Source organism: Callorhinus ursinus, unplaced genomic scaffold (assembly GCF_003265705.2).
Source record: "Callorhinus ursinus isolate GAN/ISIS: 27379988/994484 unplaced genomic scaffold, GSC_fseal_2.0 scaffold9, whole genome shotgun sequence".
NCBI lineage: Eukaryota > Metazoa > Chordata > Mammalia > Carnivora > Otariidae > Callorhinus > Callorhinus ursinus.
The window spans coordinates 31,041,841-31,062,494 of record NW_027397071.1 but is presented as its reverse complement, the minus strand read 5'-3'; the positions used below and the strand labels follow the sequence as shown (position 1 = coordinate 31,062,494).

At 38.9% G+C, this 20,654-nt stretch overlaps 1 protein-coding gene across 9 annotated transcripts in view; it reads right to left on the bottom strand.

The window, feature by feature from the left end:
* Positions 1-310: 310 nt before the first annotated feature.
* SSX2IP (SSX family member 2 interacting protein) overlaps positions 311-20,654 on the bottom strand; it is a 40,806-nt gene continuing 20,462 nt past the window's right edge. For 4 of the 9 annotated variants that reach the window (XM_025872096.2, XM_025872097.2, XM_073896400.1 and 1 more), the window contains exons 4-14: positions 19,976-20,188; positions 17,576-17,686; positions 15,866-16,001; positions 13,980-14,055; positions 13,720-13,909; positions 10,507-10,657; positions 8,333-8,469; positions 7,829-8,002; positions 4,839-4,953; positions 4,373-4,538; positions 311-797 (exon numbers count right to left, since the gene is read on the bottom strand). In XM_025872096.2, coding sequence (XP_025727881.1) covers positions 623-797; positions 4,373-4,538; positions 4,839-4,953; positions 7,829-8,002; positions 8,333-8,469; positions 10,507-10,657; positions 13,720-13,909; positions 13,980-14,055; positions 15,866-16,001; positions 17,576-17,686; positions 19,976-20,188 — 1,644 coding nt within the window. In that variant the 3' untranslated portion in view covers positions 311-622. The remainder of the gene's footprint in view (positions 798-4,372; positions 4,539-4,838; positions 4,954-7,828; positions 8,003-8,332; positions 8,470-10,506; positions 10,658-13,719; positions 13,910-13,979; positions 14,056-15,865; positions 16,002-17,575; positions 17,687-19,975; positions 20,189-20,654) is intronic. The other 5 variants (XM_025872100.2, XM_025872101.2, XM_025872102.2 and 2 more) reach the window with 5 other exon arrangements.

Genomic DNA, 20,654 nt, shown 5'->3' with positions numbered 1-20,654 from the left:
GTGGCAATGGCTCTAATACATCTGTAAACAGAATACCACTAAAAAAATTTTATTGGCATGAAATACTATAATATGGATGTGTAAAATTTTTAAATCTTAAAGCCTCTTAACATAATCATGTATATCTATGTACAAAACATACATAAATTTCACTTTATTTAAAACATATGAAAGAGGAAATTTCAAATCACACTAAACATAATAAATATAGAACTTGCTTTGTTAAAAATCTACAGTATACATTCAAGTACAGGCTAAATTTCCAATGCCAACTAGATATGAGACAAAATTAAAAATTTACAATAATCAGTTTCCTAAAAGTGCTATTTTTAATACCTATAAGAGGAAACTCATTCTAGTGCTTCTGTTTCCATCCAAACATATACATTCCTTTATTCACAGAACCAGATGCTTCTGTTACTCAAAATACGTATCCAAAGCTTTTATATCCTTTTAAATAGATTCAACATTTTAGCTCTTTGGGGGAGGGACAGGAAAGTCCAAACAAACACCTCAGACCATCTTCAATCATTAGATATGACTGACTTTATGACACACCCTGTTTCAACTCAGATGTGAAATCTGATGAACGTGCTGATGAGAACAATTCCAGTCCACACGTCTAAGGTAAGTCATCTTTTTCTACATGGGAGTTTCTGTAGGTCGAGGAACACCCACTATAGCAACCTTCCTGTGATCCAGGTCTTGAGGCCATGCTCCATTTCTGATTTGTACCTTCTCTTCCAACCGGATTTGGTTTAGGTTCTTCAGGAGTTATATTCAGTACATTGATGGAACTGTTGGGAAAAGACAGATCTTAATAATCATCTCCTCCTCCTCTTATCCTTAGGCTCTGCCTGAAGGCCTACATTCGAAGTGCCCCCTTGTCCTATGCTAAGTAAATTTTGAGGACACACAGATTAGGAACAAAGAAGTGTTTCAAAATGGCCTAATTTATCACTTTTATCCATATATCCCACCTATTTATCTGTTTACCCATCTACTTAGTTATTAGTTCTTTGGTCTACTCTGAAGCTCTCTACACAACCGAAACCTAAGACAGAACATGTGGGCTTTGAAAGCTCGTGTCCCCCGATGTCCCCATCTTCCTGCCACTATTTTTTAATCTCTTCATTGTTTTCTTCTTTACACATCCATTTGCTCATGCGTGCTTTCCTCTACCCAGCCATTCACCCACACAGCTATTTAACGAGTGCCTACAAAGGCAGTAAGGAGTCCAGACTCTGAAGTCAGATGCTTTAAGCTCATCCCAGTTGGACCACTCAGCTCACTATGTCACTGTTCTTCAGCTTCCTCAGCTGTAAAATGGAAATAATAGTATCTATCTCATAAGGTTGGGTGGAACTGAGTTAACACACATTAAGTGCTTAAACCAATGCTCAATTAATTGTATCAGGGAATAACAATCTTAGTGGCTGACACAGACACAGCTGCTACGCTTCAATGACACAATCTGAGAGGTATGCTCTGTGGCCAAAAAAATCTGGGGCGCCCGGGTGGCTCAGTCGGTTAAGCGTCTGCCTTCGGCTCAGGTCATGAGCCCCAGGTCAGGGTCCCTGCTTGGAGGGGAGCCCACTTCTCCCTCTCCCTCTGCCTCTGCACACCGCCTCCCCCACTCATGCTCTCTCTCTCAAATGTTAAAAAAAATCTGCCTAAATGATTTACTTTCAAATCGAACAGGTTAAGTCAACATATGATACACTTTTATCAACTGAATATCTTATGTAATTTTTTTCACAAATGTACTTTTCCCCAAATGTGCATTTTTTGTGACTTTGGTTTACTAACTCAACCTCAGTGTGGCAATTCTAAAAAAAAAAAAAAAAAAGTTGCTTTAATTCTAAAAATCGAAACCCAAAACAATTAAAAATTTTACTTACGCTTATTTGACAAAAAAAAAAAAAAAAAAAAAAAGGAACTTGCTTATAATTCAGCCCTCAGAAACCCTGACATCTCAGACGAGATGGGATCAAGAAGCAACTAAAATCTCTCCGTAAATTTGAACCCGAATTACTTTGTGTAAGATTCCATTCTACAGTGAAGGAGGAATGAGGTTGTTGCTGTAGAAATTAGCTACAAATACTCCTATTGGTTTTGCTATGATCTTATTACAAACCCAGATCCAAGGTGCTTCAGGAGCAAGGAGTCCAAATTTACCAAATAACTTAAAATTTTGAGAACTATGTCAGGCTCCCCAGCTTCTCTCCTGGTAACTGGTAACACAACTCTTTTCTAGGTTTTATCTTCAGAGCCCAGTGACCATGAACGTGAATAGCTCAATGGAGTTTCTTTATGCTCAAAATTCTGTTTCTATGCCACTGATGTTGTTTCGCCCTCGGAATACGTGAAAGAGAAAAGCACTTTTACGATCCATATATGTTTACATGTATTAAGTACTATTTTAAGTGCTCTATATGTACCATCACTGAAATCTCATAACACCCTGTGATGTAGGTACTAAATGCTGGACTCACCTTTGTTAAGCACAAAATAATGTCCTAAAGGATTATTATGTCAAATATTTAACTAAAAATAATTAGATTAAAAAGTAGGAATTGTAGAGACATAAAAATAATCGAGGCAATTGCTATATTCTCTCTCGGATACAGAATGCATTATTTGAAATTGGTGACTAGAATTTGTGTTATTTATATAGATCGTTCGGATGGGTCAAATTTGGAAGTTTCGTAACATTCTGTATGAGAAAATACTCTGAGCTCACAGTACCTTTTGATCGTAAATCAAACTAACTTCCCATACTCAACCCATTAGTTACTCTGTTGGCTCTAACTGCAAAGTATATTCCAAATCCCGTCCTGTCTACCTTCATGTGACGACCCTTGTCTAAACGGCGACCGTCTCCCCGCGACTCCCCGGGAGCCCCCTAACCGCGTCTCCTGGCTTACAGCACGGGCTCCTGCAGTCTGCTTCCCACGTGAGAAAACACTCATCTTTTCAAACAGACTTTTTTTCCCCACTCTCCTGCTTACACATCTCCAGGGCTTTTCCTGTTGCCCTTAGAACAATATCTGACCTAACAAACATCGACTAAATATTTTACAAATGAGATGTCAGGTATGTGCATGTGTGTGGGGGCAGGTTCTGGATAAACAACATGGTCATGAGCTGATAATGGTCATGAGAGAAGCTGGGTGATGGGCACACAGGGCATCATGACCTTCTTCTCTCGACATCTGTATATAGCTGAACTTTTACATAAAAGAGTTTGTATCCTCATCTACTCACCCAGGGCCTTACAGGAGTGACCCTGCCCACCTTCCACCAACCCCTCTCACCTCTTGGTCTTCCTCGCTAACACCACTTGCCCTCCACAAACACACCAGCGTCCCGCCTTAGGTGTCCCTACACTTGCCTGAAGGACTCTTCCCACGCTCTTTTTTGCCCCTCAATGTTTAGAGTCCTGATTCTTTTACAAATCAACAATATATACAGGGCTTCATATTTTTGTTTTGAAATTCATTTATTCAACAATTCCTGGTCCAAGGGCTAGTGGGTTTCTTCAACACTTAGGTCCACATCAGCCTCTCACTACCACAGGTCTAGTGTGCCAGAGCCCTGACCCCTGCTCTCTCGGGCATGTGCCAAACCCGCAGGCCCCCATGATACTGTCTCCTACTTTGGTTAAGAGGAAAGATCACCACCACACTTTCCAAGGTATCCCTTTGCTCTTTTCTATTCCTCTCTCTCTAGGAATGTTCTATGTGCTCAGCTAATTAATCTTGGAATAGGCTCTGAGGTAAAAAATTGACATTATACCTTAGAAAATGATTTAACAACTTGAGACAGAGAAAAATACCAAAATGCATCCGTTAATAGAAATATATGGGTTTCCTGGGGAGGGGGAGCAACTTTTTTTGACCCTGTCATCCCCAGGCACAGATCTTTACCAATCACGATGAGGACATTTTTCTCAGTTCTTTGCCCTTCAACACCAATAAAATGGGCATAGCAAAAGAAATTTTAAAATATATACTCTACAAAGACTGTGAAAATATCCTTCTATTTAACAAAATTAAAGAATTCACAATACTAAGTGATTCCTGTAATTGAGACTGTATTTTAATTATTTTGTATTTTGGATGTGAAACGAAAGGAACGACATTATATGATTTGGCTCCCAGCAGGCAGGAACCAGACCCACCTTGTTCACTACTGTATTCCCAGCACCTAACAGGTGTCCTTATATGATGACCACCCAATAAATATTTGCACAACGAATAATCAATCTACTAAATTCCTCTCCGTTGCTAACACTACAGACATGCCAACTTGCCCCCAGCAGTGCAACTCCAGCGGTGGGACAGACCACCTGCTAGACCCCCTACAATACCTATGTTCAGATGCACAGGAACGTGTCTGGCAAAAGTCCGAAGTAGAAGGAGAAGCAGGAAGAGACTTAGTAAGTTTGGATGTGCAAACTGGAGACCCGTTAGACACACCGTGAGGCTTCTTCTGCCGTGGCCTCGAGTGCACTGTAAGACTGTCCCGATCAGAACCTGTGAAAAGAAAAAAGAACAAAGGCAGTGCATATGGTGAGGTAGCAAACAAGGTGAAGGATATTAACTATGATGATCATCTGCAGGGGAGTGAGGTCTGAGGTAGAACAAGTAAATGTGGGTGGCCACTCCAGCCCCTGACTCTGGTCTAGCTAATCTCGCCATCTCTTATGCATATTCCATAAACATCTAAGGATCTAGTTTTTAAAATATTTGGTGATCTCCAAAATTTTACATTAATAATGGACAGGTATTTTATTTACATGCATTTTGAGATTAAAGGGTTAATGAAGTACTCACTTCCTGAGAAGGCACTGAAAAGTTTCATATTTTCTGAGTTCTGGTGGTCAAAGGTAGTCATATTTAAAAACTGTTGCTTTAACCAACTGGCTCTTTCTTCTTCAAATGCCTTTCTCTATCATAACAAGCAAACCAAAGAAATATTGATCAACATTTCAACATTCACATTGTTGGCATTTCCCATCACTTCTGTAGCTGCTGGTGTTTGCTTTCTGGCTATCATAAAGATTTTGTAAGTCAAATGAATTAACCTAAAAAACTAAGAAAAATTTCATTGAAGAAAATTATATTTAAGAAATAAAAAATGACCCATTTCACCTAATAAACCAACTCGTCACTGTTTTCACATCCGTTTCGAGTAAACTCAAATGGACAATGCAAAAAAAACAAAACAAAACAGCATATTAGCATAACTCCTGAACATACAGAACATTATAAATATAGAATTACCAAAAAACCAGAAAAATACCCACTGCAAATGAATGACTTGAGAAAAAGGAGCTGTGACTTTCCCGGGCATTGCCCTTGGCCTCTAACCATCTACTAGCATCAGCAGGCCACCACCACTAAACCACAAGAGGGCATGTGTCAGCCCTTCCCCTTCCCACCGGCCAATCGTCCTAAACTCTCCCTCAGCCCTCTGGTCTTCATGCTTGCATCTCATCCTTCCCTGGCCCCACTGGCCCCAGAGCCCAGACGCAGACAGATTCTCCTGCAGAGAGCTGGGAGCAGTACACAAAGTAGCCGGAGTATCTCTTGAACAGGCTGGGAGACAGGGACCCAGAAACAGGTTCCCAGAAGTTAGGAGAAAATGCTGGTGCACATTTTCTGAGAAAGTTCGCTATTGGTAAGACAGATTTTCACAGCTGTGGGAGGACATCCATGCTAGCTACTTAAACAGAATATAGTCTTTCATTCCTAAATACTAATACAAAATCATGCATCACCAGACATTTGAAGAAAACTAAGAGCATGAAAGAAAAATAGCCAAGATAAAGAGAACTGACCACAGATAACAGTTCGAGAGACCCTTCTAAAAAAAATTCTAACACAAATGATCAGATTTATGAACATCTGTAAAATAATATAGTGCTAGACAAGGAAAAGCAAAAAAACAAGGACATGAGAGAACTTAAAATAAAAACTCAGTGGATGAAGTGAAGAGTTAAAAGTGACAGAATATCCCCGAACTCAGAACATAAAGTCAATCTACAGATGCAGTCAGAAGGCCAATCATTTGTCTCATAAAAGCATTCCAGAATGCAAGAGAAGTCAAAGAAGGAAAAAACACAGAATCAAAGAAAATATCCCTAAATTGAAGAAATATAGTGTCTTGAGAGGAAGGAAGGAAGCTACACCTAGATACATCCGAGTAAAATATTAGAATTTAAGAATATAAAAAGGACAGAAGAAGGAGAGAAGGAAAGAAACAAAGCAGGATATCCACAAAGTACTGTATATGTAGGTTATATAATAATCAGGCTCCTCATTAGTAAAACCAAACAGAGGAAATGGAATAAGTTTTGAGGGAAAAAGTTGGAAACTAAATTCTATATCCAGCCAAACCAATCATATGAATGTATTCTTGGATATTCTAGAATTCAGAATATTTTTCACTCACACAATACTTAACGAAAAAAATTACTCAAGAAGACAATACAGCAAACTGAAAAAGGAACCCAAGAAAGAAGATAACATGAGACATAAGCTGAATGTGAGTCAGGAAATCATAAAGGAAGCTACAAAGAAAAGCCAAAGGATTCACTACACAGGGATATATGAAAGATTCTCTCCCAGATGGCAGAGTCTTAATAACAGACTATTTCCTAGGTGGCCAAATGTGTTACTAGGTGAGAGAATGAGTAACATTTACAGAATCATGCGGATGTCAGTCTTCTTTCAAATGTTAAGTCTCAATCTTGCACAGTACTTACATCTGGATTACCTTACAGGCTAACACTTGACAGTGAAAAAGAAAAGCAGAGACAAAAACTGGCAAGTAGAGGGACAAGAGAAGGGGAACAAGGGTGAGCCCAAGAATGTCTTCATCTTTCATTGTGGGGACAAACTGATACTACCTCAAGGGGAGCAGACGTGGAATGGAAGCATTAAACATTCTATTTAAAGAAAAAAAAGTCAACCAGAAGAAACCATTTTTAAAAAGTTAGTTTAACAAGGTAACAATATAATGAAGAAGTCATGTATGTAGATGAGAAACAGTGTAGATGGGAGGTAGGGTGACGGTATGAAATTCTTTATCCTGCACAGCAGGGGATCAACAGACTTCTCAAGGAAAAAAGGCTGCAGGACATTAAAGTGAAAAACATACTTCCCAGGAGAATTACAAACTTAGTGCTTCCCTCTGAGGAATGAAACTGGCGATAAGAATGGGTGATTATTTTTTCACTTTGTGGCTTTTTGTACGGGTTTTTATTTTTGAAAACACGTTCACACGTTACTTCTATAATTTTGGAAGGGAAGTATGTAGGTTAATACATCATTAAGCAAAAAAGCGAGCTGTGGAAGGCGTTTGCACACATTGCTGGGTGGTGGGGTGGGGGGAGATCTTCTGTTCTGTACTCCCCTCCCTCCCTCCTTTTTAAACAACAAACAGGCTCTCAGTTGCACTGTCTTTTGATGCTGCACCTACTGACAGTGGACAGGTCACAAATGTCCAAGGGTCTCCCGTGGGAAGCTAAACACTTACCAGTAGAAAGCCAACCCAAAGGGGATAACGAACGCTTATTGGTTTTAAAAAAAAAAAAAAGTTTCAATTCCCAAATCTGGTAAAGGCAGAATGATACCCTTTCTAGAGTAGTTCACGTGCTTCCAATCCCTTCCAGTTCACGTTATTTGTAAGATCACTGGTAAACTACTTGACCCAAAAAGGAACCAAACCGGAGAGCAAGGAAACAATGACGTGGATGCATTCCGCTGGGCCTCCCAGAACTTTCAAAAGCTCTACAAGGAAAGCTACTTGTTGAAAATACCTCCAATCCTAGGCGAATAGCTGCGTCTGTAAAGCTTCGTCTTTCCTTCTCAAAATTCTTTTTTTGCTCTTTAAACAGGGACCACTCTTCCTTGAGGCGCTCCTTTTCCTCCAGCAAGTAACAGTCTCGTAGCAGCGAGGTGGTGTCATCATCACATGCAGTAGCCAGCTGCTGCTATTAAATTTTAAAACATAGTAAGTTCCAGAGGGTCCCTGCAATGCTTCCAGTTAAAATTAAAGCAAGGGAAGCAGGGTCAAACTTTAGGGAAAGGACAGAAACAATGGAAAACCAGAAAGTCAACTGAGGATTCTCATTTTCCAGCTGGCGAAGCTCCCCCTGAGGAATGGCATACGTTGTACCTGTTAGCAAGCGAAGAACTTAGCTTAGAGCAGAAAAATGACAAACACTACAGATCTTCTGAAAAACGGGAGTAAAAATCTAGTAAGGCGTAAAATCCTGGCCATTCTCATGGGAAAACAGCTTGAAAAGGCAACTCACATTTACCTGTAAAAGCTGCTGCTGAGTTTTAATCATTTCTTTACACTGCTGAATTTCTAACTCGAGTTTTTCAGTTTCTTGTTCGTGGTCTTGTCGTGAGATTACGTCTTCATCATTAAAACCTTCTAGGTGTACCTTTGAAACTAACATAAAACCAGTCATTTGACATAGGTTTTATACCACTCAGTTTATGGTGTTTTTTGAATTATATTTAAAAATCAAGGCTCTCAGAATTTCTTTCTGGAATCTCGTAAGTTTTCTAAAAGGTACTTATTCCCTTTGCCCTTTAAAAATTTCGTAAGCTATAATAATACAACTAAATTTATAGTATTTTAGCACTATGGAAAAAATTTAAAAAGCAAAGCAACTTATTATAAGGGATTTATGACAACTACAAACTGGTATTATTTTTGGACTAAAATGATATCTTTACTGATAGTTCTACTACGAACATTTAATTTGTAATCCATATTTATTCAAGACTATGTCCTAATTAAAAATGGACAACCTATAAGCATCTGTCTTTGGCTCAGGTCATGATCCCAGAGTTCAGGGATCGAGCCCCGCATCGAGCCCCTTGCTCAGCGGAAAGCCTGCTTCTCCCTCTTGCCCCTCACCCTGCTCATGCTCTCTCTCTCACTTGCTCGCTCATTCTCTCAAATAAATTAAAAAAATCTTTAAAAAAATGGATAACCTATATTCACAAAAGAGAAAGATAATTAACAAATCCATAAACTACTTTTGACTCTTCTTCAAAGATCAGTGCAGTGCTACAAATCTTGCAAATTCCTATTCAACAAACAGGAAGTCCAAACATACTTGCCATTTACTAAAAGATGGTGACTGAAATCAATAAAATCTCATGTAAATTAATTTTAGTACAAAATTTTGCTGATTACTCTTTACTACTGAAGATAACTGACAGTTATTTTGTGACTTTTGACATTTAGAATAAATTTTCTTTCAACAGACTTCATTTACCTTAATTTTCTTGATTTAAAAGAATGCAAACTAACGAATATAAAATATTAAGAACACATTCATCAGTGTAGATCTATACTATCTACAGTGACAGGAAATGGTGTCTAAAATAATACAGTTAAATGAAAAAAGCAGTGTAGAAAAAATATGCAATATTCAATTTTTTGTTTTTATATATTTTTTTAAAGATTTTATTTGAGAGAGCAAGCGAGCATGAGCAGGGGGAGGGGCAGAGGGAGAGGAAGAGACAGAGAATCTCAAGCAGACTCTCCACTGAGTGCAGAGCTCCACATGGGGCTCAATCCCATGACCCTGAGATCATGACCTAAGCTGAAACCAAGAGTCAGACGTTTAACTGACTGAGCCACCCAGGCACCCCAGTTTTTTATATATTTTTAAATAAATATTTTGTGGGCGCCTAGGTGACTCAGTCAGTTGAGCATCTGCCTTTGGCTCAGGTCATGATGGATCAAGTCCCACATTGAGCTCCCTGCTCAGCAGGGAGTCTGCTTTCTCCCTCTCCCTCTGCTTGCTGCTCCCCCTGCCTGTGCTCGCTGTCAAATGAATAAATAAAATCTTTAAAAATATATTTTGTAAATGCCTACAGAAAAAATCTAGAAAGATAAGCATGAAACTGTTAAGTGTCATGTATAGGGAACAGAAACCTGAATACTCTACTTCATATACTTCCTAATTGATATTTTATATTAAACATATATTATTTTGAAAATAATTTAAAAATAATTAGGAACCATGAGTATGCAAGTATCTAGGAATAATAAGCAACAGGTTCATATTTATACCATATCACAATTAATAATTCTTAATTTCCAAGATCAGTAAGAGACTCAGTTCACTTTATTCAACTGTACATTGCACTCAGAATAGAGGGAGATACGTAGTATCCTCTTTTCACAGAAAGATTCACAGAGCAGCAAAGTATTTCTCAGTGAGGTTCAAACCTCACCTCTAGAAGTAGACAGAAGCTTGATTATCAAACCACCAACCTGAGCTCAAGTACTTTTGAATTGCCAATCAAGCCTCTGGAGCTACTTGCCAGTAATTCTTCCAAGGAGCTACAACCTCTATGTGTTAAAGCGTGCCAGAATACTATAAATCCATAACGTGACTTTCCAAGTGACTGAAATTAAGAGCTGAGTGTCACAACTCACTCTGCATGCAGTGAGGCAGTAAGTTACCTTGGTTATCAAGTTTTTCTACATGACTTTTCAAAATCCTCCACTGTTTTCTGATGCTGTTGGTAAGCTGCTCTCTCACAGTCTCACAGGAAAGGTCCCACAAACTCTCCCTACTCAGTTCCCCAGCGTCTTCTTCAGCATCAGAGAGAACCTACAAGAGAGAGATGAAAAGGAAAGACCAGTATCTTAAAACGGCTCTAGATACTCAGGCAGTAGTAATTAAGCTGATCATCAGAGACACCTATCAAAATCATTTCTGTGCTGTATCTTATGCATATATGACCTAATATTAAAAATAGAAATTCTCCAACTCAAGTCTCTTCAAATGTGAATCTGAATCCAAATACGGTTAGTGACAAGAGTCACCGAGCTGTGTGAGGAAGAGTTATTCACTACCTGTCCAGTGTTGTGTTAGAGCTCTCACAAGCTAATTAATCCTCAAATCATGTTACAATGTGGGGAAAATGACGCTTAGAGAAGTAGAGATACTGCCCACTATCATACAGCCAAGAGGTAGAACTGAGATCTGAAGTTAGATCAACTTATCTCCAATCCTAGGCTGTTTAAATAAATAAACCGGTGAGGTTATCTACAAAGTAGAAGCAACTGTGAATCCTGTTTTTCTCATATACTTTTAAAAAATAAAACTAGACATTATTTTTCTTTTTAATCTACCATTAAATCATAAGAAAATACAGAAAACCACTGACACAGAATCACACAGAATCAAAGCAGGATAAAGAACATAGGTAAACAGTACTAATATATATTATGTCAAAAAAATCTGTAGCTACGTAATGTGTGTGTGTGTGTGTGTGTGTGTATAATATCTGCATAATAATTTGCAAAGTCCTAAATTTGTTGTTAACATCCAGGAAAGTGATATACTTCCAGAGACATACTTCCCTAATATGAACAATAAAATATCTTGCTGGGGAAAAAAAGAGAACATATCGAAGATGAAAGAAACGCTGATCAGACAGTTCCCACAGGCGGGTGCAGCAGGAATGAGGGAGTGACTCAGTGGGGAGATCTGTATCAATAGCCCCAGGTCAGCGAAGGCTGCCAGAGGTCAAGGTCTCCCAGGGGAAGCAGGTTGGGGAAAGGCCCAGCAAGGAGCTCACTGTGACTCTGATTCTTGCCAATCAAGCCTCTGGAGCTACTTGCCAGTAATTCTTCCAAGGAGCTACAACCTCTATGTGTTAAAGCGTGCCAGAATACTATAAATCCATTATTTAAAAAATGAACAATAATTCCTTCACACTGTCCAGACTGAAACTCTGAAACCACAAAATGAAAGTAAAAAATTAACTTGAATTTTGGGTATATGTCTGGCTATACTTAAGCACAATAATAAATTAATGAAACCTCAAGGCTACCTAGGCATTCTAAGGTTAATCTTATCCTCTTGCTATAATGCTCCAAAATCCTTAAAAGAAAGGAAGGACTGAATTAAACTGTAAGAGAAAAAAAATTCTAGAAAAACAGATCTTTGAAAAACAAGAAGTATACTTGAGAGTATTGTTTCTCCAAAGGTAAACAGCTGAATTTTTAAGAACTATACAGGATGCTACCCCCTGGCTGCAGTGGCGAGGAGAGAGGGTCCTTGACTTACTACTGACTCGTGCTGCACACGGGCGGGTGATGTTAGTAAAGGCAGGGCCAAAAACTGAACGCGCTGCGGGAGTGAGTAACAGAAACTGCTCACTCTGGAGAGGTATTTGTGCGTGTGCACAACAAAAAGTGACAGACTTTGAGAGAAAAGGCAGAGGTCAAGCAGGTCCCGACCTGGGGAGTTTAAAAGAACTTCAGGTAATGCTTTAAAAAAAAAAAAAAAAGAAAGAAAGAAAAAAGAGGTGGAAGGTGGGATGGGCTTATCAGTTAGACTGATCACAAGGTAAATAATCCCCTCACATAGGTTTAAAAAACAAGTTCTGATGACTTGCTGATAATTAGCATTTCCCAACAATGTTATTTTCAGATTTTAGTCACTTGCCTGAATCCAGAGTTTAAACATGGAAAGCAATTAAAAAGTTTTCACCATATGGGACTTGTTTTTTCCCGACCTCTGCACGTATTACTCCCCTTGTGTCACATGCTTCTACCCCCAAAACACCCACTTTAAGAACCAACTCAAATATCCCTTTCTCCGTGAGGCCTTCTTGATTGCCACACTTCCTTTGTTCCACCCTATTACAGCTAAGATGTGTAAGGATTACTTTTGCACACGCCCCATCTCCCCAAAAGAGCTTCCTGAAGGATGCAATGGACCGAATGTTCATGTTCCCTCGAATTCATGGTGAAATCCTAACGCCCGATGTGCGGGTATTCAGAGGTGGGGCCTCTGGGAAGTGAGGAGGTCATGAAAAGTAGAGTCCTCATGCATGGGACGAGTGTCCCTAAAAAGGGACTCAGGTGAGCTCTCCTCCTCTTTCCAGCATGGGAGGGTGAGGGTACAAGGCGCCGGCAATGTGCGACCAGGAAGACATAGTCTCCCCAGACACTGACCCTAATGGCAGCCAGAGGTTGAACCTCCCAGTGCCAGAACTGTAAAAAATAAATTTCTGTTGTTCTTAACCACCCAATCTATAGTAGTTTGTCATAACAGCCCCAACTGAGACAAAGGAAGAAGTCAAAATCCTTTTAGCTTTTTCTTTCCAGGGACCAGAACATTATGTACATTCCGCAAATTTCTGGACTGAATGATTAGTTGGGGGTTCCCAAAGTTAATAAATATTTCACTCTGAAAAGTAAAGCCTGCTTAAGTACACAATACCTAAACTATCTGGAGGATACTCAGCACAGTGGTTAAAAACATGAACTCTGGGGTGAGACAGACTTGGATTTAAATCCTAGTCCTGTCACGTGTGATACTAAGGCCAATGAGATGAGTGTGCCTCAGTTTCCTCAGCTATAAAATTGGGATAATGATGATACGAAAAGCATCAAATTAGAACAATGAAATGAGACAATGCTCTTAAAGTGCTTATCACAGTGAGTAAGTCCTTGGAAAGTCACCTTCATCATTCCCCAGGCCATGTCTAGAAACACACAGGGACATTTTGTTGCTGTCGTCACAGTGACTGGGGGCATTGCAGCAGTGAGCATCCTGTCCACAATGCCAAGGGTGTTCCCACGGGGAATACCTAGCTAATGTTTGAACTGTTCGACTTAGCAATCCGAAACTGTATTAGAGAGGAAAGAGCCACTTACAGTTCCTGTACTATCATCTGCTCTTTCTCTAGGTTTCTGCTTTTGGGGAGAAAGAAGAGAAATCATTTCCTTTTTCATTTGCTGAAGAACCTTCTTAAGTTCAGCATTTTCCATTAGGATTTGTTTCTGACGATATTCATAATCATTCAAGAGAATTTTATACATTTCATCTTCATTCCTGAGAAAGAAACTGTCAGTATGAAAATGCAGTTATAGAAAGAAAATGCTGATGAAATGTATCAATTTAAATTGGACCTTACCTGGCCTCGGTTTTACCCGTCCTCCAGGAGCCTCTTTTTCCATCGGCTCTCCCCACATAATTTAAAACTTCCATAGCTACAAACATGAACATGCAAAACAAAACCAATTCTTACCATACATATGTTTAAGTGTATAAAACCCTAACACACTCTATACACACTGGAGACATAAGTCAACCTGGTATAGATTAGGATTTGGGCTCAAACAGCCCAGATTTCAAGTTCCAGTTCTCCATCACTGATAAGCCCTGAGACCTTAACCAGTTATTTAACTACCTAAGCCTGTTTCTTCATCAATACAGAGGGAATGATGAAAGTATCTACCCAAAAGTTGTTGTGAAGAGTAAAAGAAGCTGTTAAAACAGTTAAAGTACTAGTAAATATTATTTTATTATCACTATTAACTTTATCATTGGGGCTGGCAAACTCCGGCCTGCAGGCCAGCTGCCTGATTTTCCAAATAGTTTTATTAGAACACAGGCACACCATTTGTTTACATAGTTTTACGCTACAAGTGCAGGGATGGAAAGTTGTGACCAAAGACTAAAGACCCCACAAACCTGAACATATTTACTATTAGAACCTTTACAGAAAACGTCTGCCAAGCCCTGTGTTGTCATCATCACCAAAGGAGTCAAGGCCCCTGTGTATTAATTTCTCTTCTGTCCCAGGGGGATGGAAGCAGTTGGCATTAGAAGGAAGTAAGATGACAATAAGTTACTGTAATTTTAGACTTGATGAAATCATTATGAGCCTGTCACTTCCAGTTAGGTATGGACTAGGAAACAGCCAGACTCCCATAAAATAAGGGCTCTGTTACCAGAGTGCCATCTTTAATAAACTTCTCTAATTAGGTGTTACATTTTATACTTCCAGCATTTCATCCTGCTCTGTATATAATTCATGAATGAACATGAGGTTAACTGATGAAATTTAAATTTGATTACCTACAGATTTTCCAACCTTGTCTTAATTGCTTATTACACTTTCATTTTTCAGGAATTTTTAAAAGATAGCCGACTAACTGCAAGAGCTCTGCTGTACAGACGGGCAGTGAGGCAGCCAACACTGAGGGGCCTGCTGACAGCCTGTGACATGGGCTCATCAGTTGCTATGCCAGCAAGTCCGACCAAGTTCAGCTTCGGAAACTGCAGCTTAGGGCATTACCGTACAAGGCGGTTAGAACACAACCTACGGTCCACCTGGAAACCACTGTTCGATAAATCAATGCATAGATTTCCCATGCCGCATCTTCCCAGGCCAGCAAAACTGTATCTGCATGGACCTGGCTGCGCGTGTGCGTGCATGTGTTTCTACTTTTTCATCTATGTGATTTCCCTGAAATTATGCACATACTTGGATGAGGCTGACAAATGATTTTCAAAAGAATGACACAAGAAAAAAGTACACCTTATGAACAAACATAAGCATAACATTCGCAGTCCATCTTTCAGACTGGTTGCTTCAAAAATGCACAACCACACTTATTAAAAGGAACTGATGTAAATGATTTGGTCAGATGAATAACTTTATGAAGTCAATTCTAAAATCACACTTGTTTTGATACTCAGAAACTCATCGTGATTTTTCATATGATCAGTTCTTGGCTATGGAAGATCAGAATACCCCCTGGCTTAGTTTTTCCTCTGTGGAAGTACAACAGTCGTATTAAAAAGAAATGTAACTCTTACATGCAACAAAGGAAGCAAAATTATTATTTTTCACTAATGAGTTATCTCGATTTCTAGTTTATACAGATACACACCATCTACAAACAACTGCATAAAGCATAAAAATACTTCATGAGGTATTCTGCTCCAACTGACATTTATTTCTTAGCATATTAGCTTATTTATTTTCCTCTATCTTAACCAGTTGTTTCTTACCTATTTTTTTATCCTTCTTATTCATAACAAGTTGATGTAGACGTTCCTTTAATTTATTATATTCACGTTCTTTTCTCTTCATATCATGATTATACTGAGTAGCTCGACTTGCAATGATATTTTGTAATTTTTGTACCTGAAAAAAGCATTTTCCAACAAATGAATCCTTATGATTGATAACCCGTTAAAATTTGTAAATTCAAAAAAGAAAAGAACTAGCATTCACCTCCTCATAAAATAGTTTATTTTAGGATTATTCTTCCTTCTCAATAACCACTGGAAATCACTTTTTAAAGTATCATTAAGTGAATCACAAAGTTTTTATTTTTTAATTCTGAAATTTCTAGAGCTGCTAACTTCCTAAATTATTTTTCTACCCCTTTTATGCTACATATAGACTCTGATCATTTAGAAACCAGAAACTTGTGCAGAAGTATTAAAGTGGTTAAAGCTTCATCTGAAACAAGAACTGATCCGATCACCTGTAGTGACTTCCTTATACTACTGACTTGAATCACTTTATTCCTTATTCATCTGTGACAAATTAGCCACCGCACATCATAGCACATAAACAGGTTTGTTTTTATCTGATCATAAACAGTTCTCAAATGAGAGTAAGTCCAAACAGCAGACAGAATCCGGCTCAAATATTTGCTGAGTACCTACTATACGTCAGGCCCTACAGCTCAATGTTTAGATCTACTGTGGCTTCTCAGGCAGCCCTTGACAGGAAGTGTGTTCTAGTCTATACAAACATCTTTAATCTCTGCTGGAGATGACCATGTTTAACTTAATTCTTACTAAAGATTAACTATATTCAAATCACTTAGGTGTAATCTGCAGATCATGTCAAAATTTTCTGTGAAATAACTCAAGGAAATGCATAAGCAACCCTGCAGTTTAATTAAGAAATTTCACTATCCACTAACTATATTACTAAATAGTCAAAATATGACAAAACAATCTGTCTAAATCACTATAAAATCATTAAAGAAATAAGCTCCCCTAAAAGTCCTTATAATTCAAAAAACACATATACAACATTGAACATAAATATTTTTTTATTGGTTATCACATGGTCAGGGATCAAACTGCAGAGCAGTCAGAACATAATGGTTTCTTCTTATATAAACTAAAAAATCGTAATTTCAAACGCATTAACTCTATAGATCCAAATACTAACTAGCCATTGTAGCAGAAATGAGATTAAAATTATGATGTCTTTAACAATCAGAAATAAGATTTTTAAATGTGAATTGCTTTTTTTCCCCTAAACAATAACTCTTGTGTCCATTTAGTCAAGTAATTAATTGCTTGATGGGATGAACAATGTCAGTATTTAATACAGAGAAAGAAGAGGCATGCCAGATTTAAGTATAGGTATGGCAGAGAATAAAAGATCTGCATTTAAAGCACCCTTGTGCCTGAGAAAAAGTGACAATGCACTGGCGTCCAGGATGGACAGTAGAGGACACCGGCTGTCACAAGCTACGGACCAATATACTAAGCACCATGAATCCACCTGGGGCAGGGGGTGCCACAGAGAGCTCCTGATCTCAGTTAAATACGCTGCAATGCTGTACACAGAGGTCCACCATACCAGTTTGACAAAGGATAAATTAATGCTCTTGTTTTAAAGTGGGGTATGGTCACGTCAAATCCAAAAAAAAAAAATTATTTAAACTTTATCTTCAATAACTGATAACCCACCTCATCTTTTTCATTTTTCAGTAGCTGATGCAAATTCCGGTTCTTGCACTGTAACTGTCTGTCTCTTTCCTGAAGCCCAATCATTTCTCTCCTGGAGGTTTCCAGTTGTTCCTAGAACATCCACATGCAACTGTGATTAAAATTAACAAAGAACTCGGAGCAAATGAATTCTTCAAAGATTAGTAAAAACAACATACACATACTGGGGTTTCTTAGCTAAAACTACAGTTTAATGGCACACAAAATGCTTACTCAAAACAATTATTATAAGACAATACTATAAATTAAGTTTAAATATAGTATTTTAATTTATTAAAATACCAACATTTTTATGTTTACACAAATGAGTTTCAAAGTGGAGCCCTTGAAAGGCTCTTCACTTATTCCAGTGATGCTGCCACTGGACACTTTTTAAATTTCCTCTTAGGACTTTTTAACACTTCTACGGTACACTCTTTGAGAAAGAACCAAAGTGATATGGAGCTAAGTCTAAAGACAACGTGTGACCAAGCAAAGCAGCAACCCTTCAGGTCAGAAAGGGTGGGACTCCAGCACGACCCTCGTTCTCCCTTCCAAGTGCTAAGCTCTGAAGATTTTTTCCCAGAGCAGAATAGCAGCATTGCTGGAATCAGGATGAGATAAGATGTTCATTTTGAATACATTCCACACATTTCCTGAGGAAATGTGCCAAGTTCTGCATGAGGCCACTGGCATATTTTTAAAATCCTCTTATCTTTATAAAATATAAAAACCACTCAAGTTATGCCATAACTGACCACAATTAACAACTTGGACAATCCCTGTAACAATGGACCTCAAGAAGATTTAGGAATTTAGAACATTTAGGAATATACCTCGGATAACTCTAAAGGTGTCAGAATTTTTGGCACCCTCTTCTTCGGAGTGTTTGCGACTTCCTATCATGCCAGACCATCTGGAAAGACTGAACTTAAAGGCACTGGGCCAGTTGCTATGTCCCATATATGTCAAATCAGATTCACTCTGAGTGATGATCAGCACTTTACTTGAACTCCCCACCAGCCCTGCAAATCTATACACCCCCCTCCTACATCACTTATCTCATACCATCAGCCCCTGTAAACTTGAGACAGAGACCAGGCCGGTCTCATAAATTCATGACTCCCTTATTCCCCAAATTCAATTTTTCATAAAATTCTACCCATTTTACCTCCCAAGTTTGCTTCCTATTTCACTTTTACTATCTCCACTAGCACGACCTTAGTTCAAGTCCAAAATCTCTCTGGCTTTGGCAGCTGCTAAGGCCTCCTAACAGCTGTCCTTTCCACCAAGGCTTCTGGGCTCCCCACCTCTGTCCCAAATACAAATCTGCACCTTCCGCATAGTTTCTCTGCCCTACTGCCAGGCTGATGTTTACATGACGCCCAGGATGCCTTCCTCTCGCTTACATTCCTTGGTGCCTTCGTGTGTCTGCTCAATGCCTCTCACATCCTCGGACGCCTGGGGCCCAGCCTCACCTCTATCGCTCTTCATCATCATCATTTCAGCCCCTACAGAGCGACTGACTAGTCTCTGGAAGTCAAATACTCTCTCATACCTCTATGCTTTAAACAGGTTATATACCCTCTGCCTAGAATGTCTTTTCCAAACATTAGCAAATTTCTATTTACTCCTCAGATCAAGTGTTAACTCTCTGTGAAGGCTCCTCTTACTCCCACACCAAGAACAACGAACAAAGCAAATAATTATGGTTCAGTGTATCTCCTTCCACTAGACTACAATCCCGAGAGCTGGAACTGGGGTTCACTCCTCTGTGAAACCCAGTGCACCTGGCACAAAAATACTTAATAAATTTTGCTCAATGAATTGAATGAATCCTATACTGGATCCAGAAACTCTTCAAGGACAGATCGGCAACTTTTGCCACTGAACACACATTTCTGTCCAGAGAAAAATACCGGATTTTGGCCTAGGTCAAACCTGAATTAGAAGATTTCCCGGAAAACAGTCTATACTCTGGGCTGTCCTAATAAGCAACCACTCTTTGGAAGGAAAGGCTAAATAGGCCTGGATTACCAATATCATTCAGCCAAGGTTACCCACATATAAAAAGTTTTAATGCAGAACTGCGGCCTTCAAGGGCTTACAACTCTGAATCAGTCTAATTCATAAGACCCTCCATAGGTTTCTCTGATTAAGATTAAAGTATCATCCACAACTCACAGCCTTTTTATAACCTTGGAGGCTACTAACTACCCCCTCCAGCCCACCACAGTTACCCCCTCAGGGATAACCTCTATCCTTTAGGCATTGTAGGATGTATAAAAACCTAAAAATATTAAAGAGAAAACACTGTTACCACTTGGCTTAGCTTATGAGACAGTTGGCTTATTGAAATACAGGTCGACATGCAATCTCTACCTTAAGTTTTGCATAGCAGTTCTGTAGATGGTCCATATCACTTCCCAGTTTCAGATTCTGTGTTTCTACGTTTTCCTGAGCTAGAAGGTTCTTCCGCTGAAGTACAAGTAGCTCATTCATACAATTTAAAACAGCAACTATATTTAATTCTCTCTTTGTGTCTTTACCTTTGGATTCTTCATATAATGAAGGAAAACCGAAAGTAGTCAATTCCTGGTAAGAGAAAATGTTTTCCTCAAAGTTGGTTACCAGACAACTCAGTATAGAAACAAAAGATAGAAATCTTTTCTCAGAAATAATGAACACTATCCTGAGTTAAGAAAATTGTAAACATCCCAAAGGACAAAGAACTGAGAGAACTGGGCTCTTTTTAGCCTCTGCTCTACAAGTGCCTGTGTCCTGGGGCAAGGCACTTAGTATATCCGTAAAATAAGGGAGAGACTCCTGGTGGAGAGGTCCCTAGAGTGATGTGCAGGCCAACCTGCTCCTGACAAACACATTTACCATGTATCCAGACTAAACGGTCACCACGGTTCTTTGCCCATCTAGTTATGTTACATAACAGGCCAATACGTAACAACATACGTGTGCTTGACAAGTATTTTTCTCGTAACTTTGATATGTTCTATTATATAACATGATTTATGCTATTGCTTCTCACACACAAAAAAATCTTTTT